This window comes from Morus notabilis, unplaced genomic scaffold, assembly GCF_000414095.1.
Source record: "Morus notabilis unplaced genomic scaffold, ASM41409v2 Scaffold9149, whole genome shotgun sequence".
Classification (NCBI taxonomy): Eukaryota; Viridiplantae; Streptophyta; class Magnoliopsida; order Rosales; family Moraceae; genus Morus; species Morus notabilis.
Genome location: NW_010363484.1, coordinates 1 through 1,027, shown reverse-complemented (window position 1 = coordinate 1,027; position 1,027 = coordinate 1). Strand labels below are relative to the sequence as shown.

Below are 1,027 nucleotides of genomic sequence, written 5' to 3'. Positions count from 1 at the left end.
AAAAAAAAAAAATCAAACAAACAAACAAACTATACAAACTTTAACTCCTGCATATATGGCATGGTTTAAACCAAAATCATTTTCCCCAAGGGAATAACATACTCTGTGAGGAACTATTGGTAGAGAAAAATGATTATCGCTTACTATTTGACGAAGGAATGACGATAAAAAGTAATTACCTACAAACGCAACTACTTATTGCAGAACTTACTTTGCTGGTAGAACAAACATGTTTAACTCAACAAGTACAGTGGAAAAAGTAGGGAGAGAAAGAAGGCTTATGCCCCACACAGAACCAAGTTTCGCACAGAATATTCCTCAATAATAATAAAAAACACTCTTTACTTGAACATGCATTTCTACAGAATCAGCTCTGAGCTGAGGCTGCAGGATTGGTGTTCGGAAACGTCGCCAAACCAGCACCGCCCTCTGGATTACCAGGGTCCTCACTAGCATGCCGAACAAACTCTTCAGGCGACATGTTGGTACTATGGCACGCACAAACGATCCTGATTTGGTTCGCATTGTATCTGTAAGTAACACCGGAAATTGTCCTGCCATTTGGACCTGGAGCAGTAGTAGAAACCCATGGAAGATTTGGGCAGGAACCAGATCCTCCGAATTTGATGTCTGCAAGAATGCCCGGTTTTATAGCCGAGAATTCGAGAGCGAAACCATCTCCTACAGAGCGGTCAGGTGCATCTTTTACCCTGAGGTTTGCGCTGCTTCCTTTGCCATCTTCTTCTGCGTGTGAAGAGGAGCCCTCCTCAGTGGCTTGCTGTTTCCCATCGCCCTTTGCCTGTTCCAAAGTCCTCACATCATGCTGTGCTGCCTCAGATGGCTTATGTGAAATTACTTGCATTAGAGCTACAGCAACAGAAGGAGAGCAAGCATTCATTTTTCCATTTAACCTTAGCAAAACGAAACCAATAATTGATAGAGAAAAATACAAAGAACTCGATAGTAAAACTATCCCATGAAATCTGAAACTTAAAACAGAGCTATAGCTAGTCATATTCTGAGAAAC

The 1,027-nt window shown here is 41.7% G+C and overlaps 1 protein-coding gene across 1 annotated transcript; it reads right to left on the bottom strand.

Annotated features, from left to right (window-relative positions):
- Positions 1–195: 195 nt before the first annotated feature.
- On the bottom strand, positions 196–915 carry LOC21383654 (ninja-family protein mc410). The gene has a single exon (XM_010104443.2). The coding sequence runs from the start codon at positions 896–898 to the stop codon at positions 368–370; it is 531 nt and encodes a 176-aa protein (XP_010102745.1). The 5' UTR covers positions 899–915; the 3' UTR covers positions 196–367.
- Between the last annotated feature and the right edge of the window lie 112 nt (positions 916–1,027).

Bases quoted from the DNA above. Each gene is read 5' to 3' on its own strand.
- LOC21383654 (XM_010104443.2), bottom strand. From the start codon at position 898: ATGAATGCTTGCTCTCCTTCTGTTGCTGTAGCTCTAATGCAAGTAATT.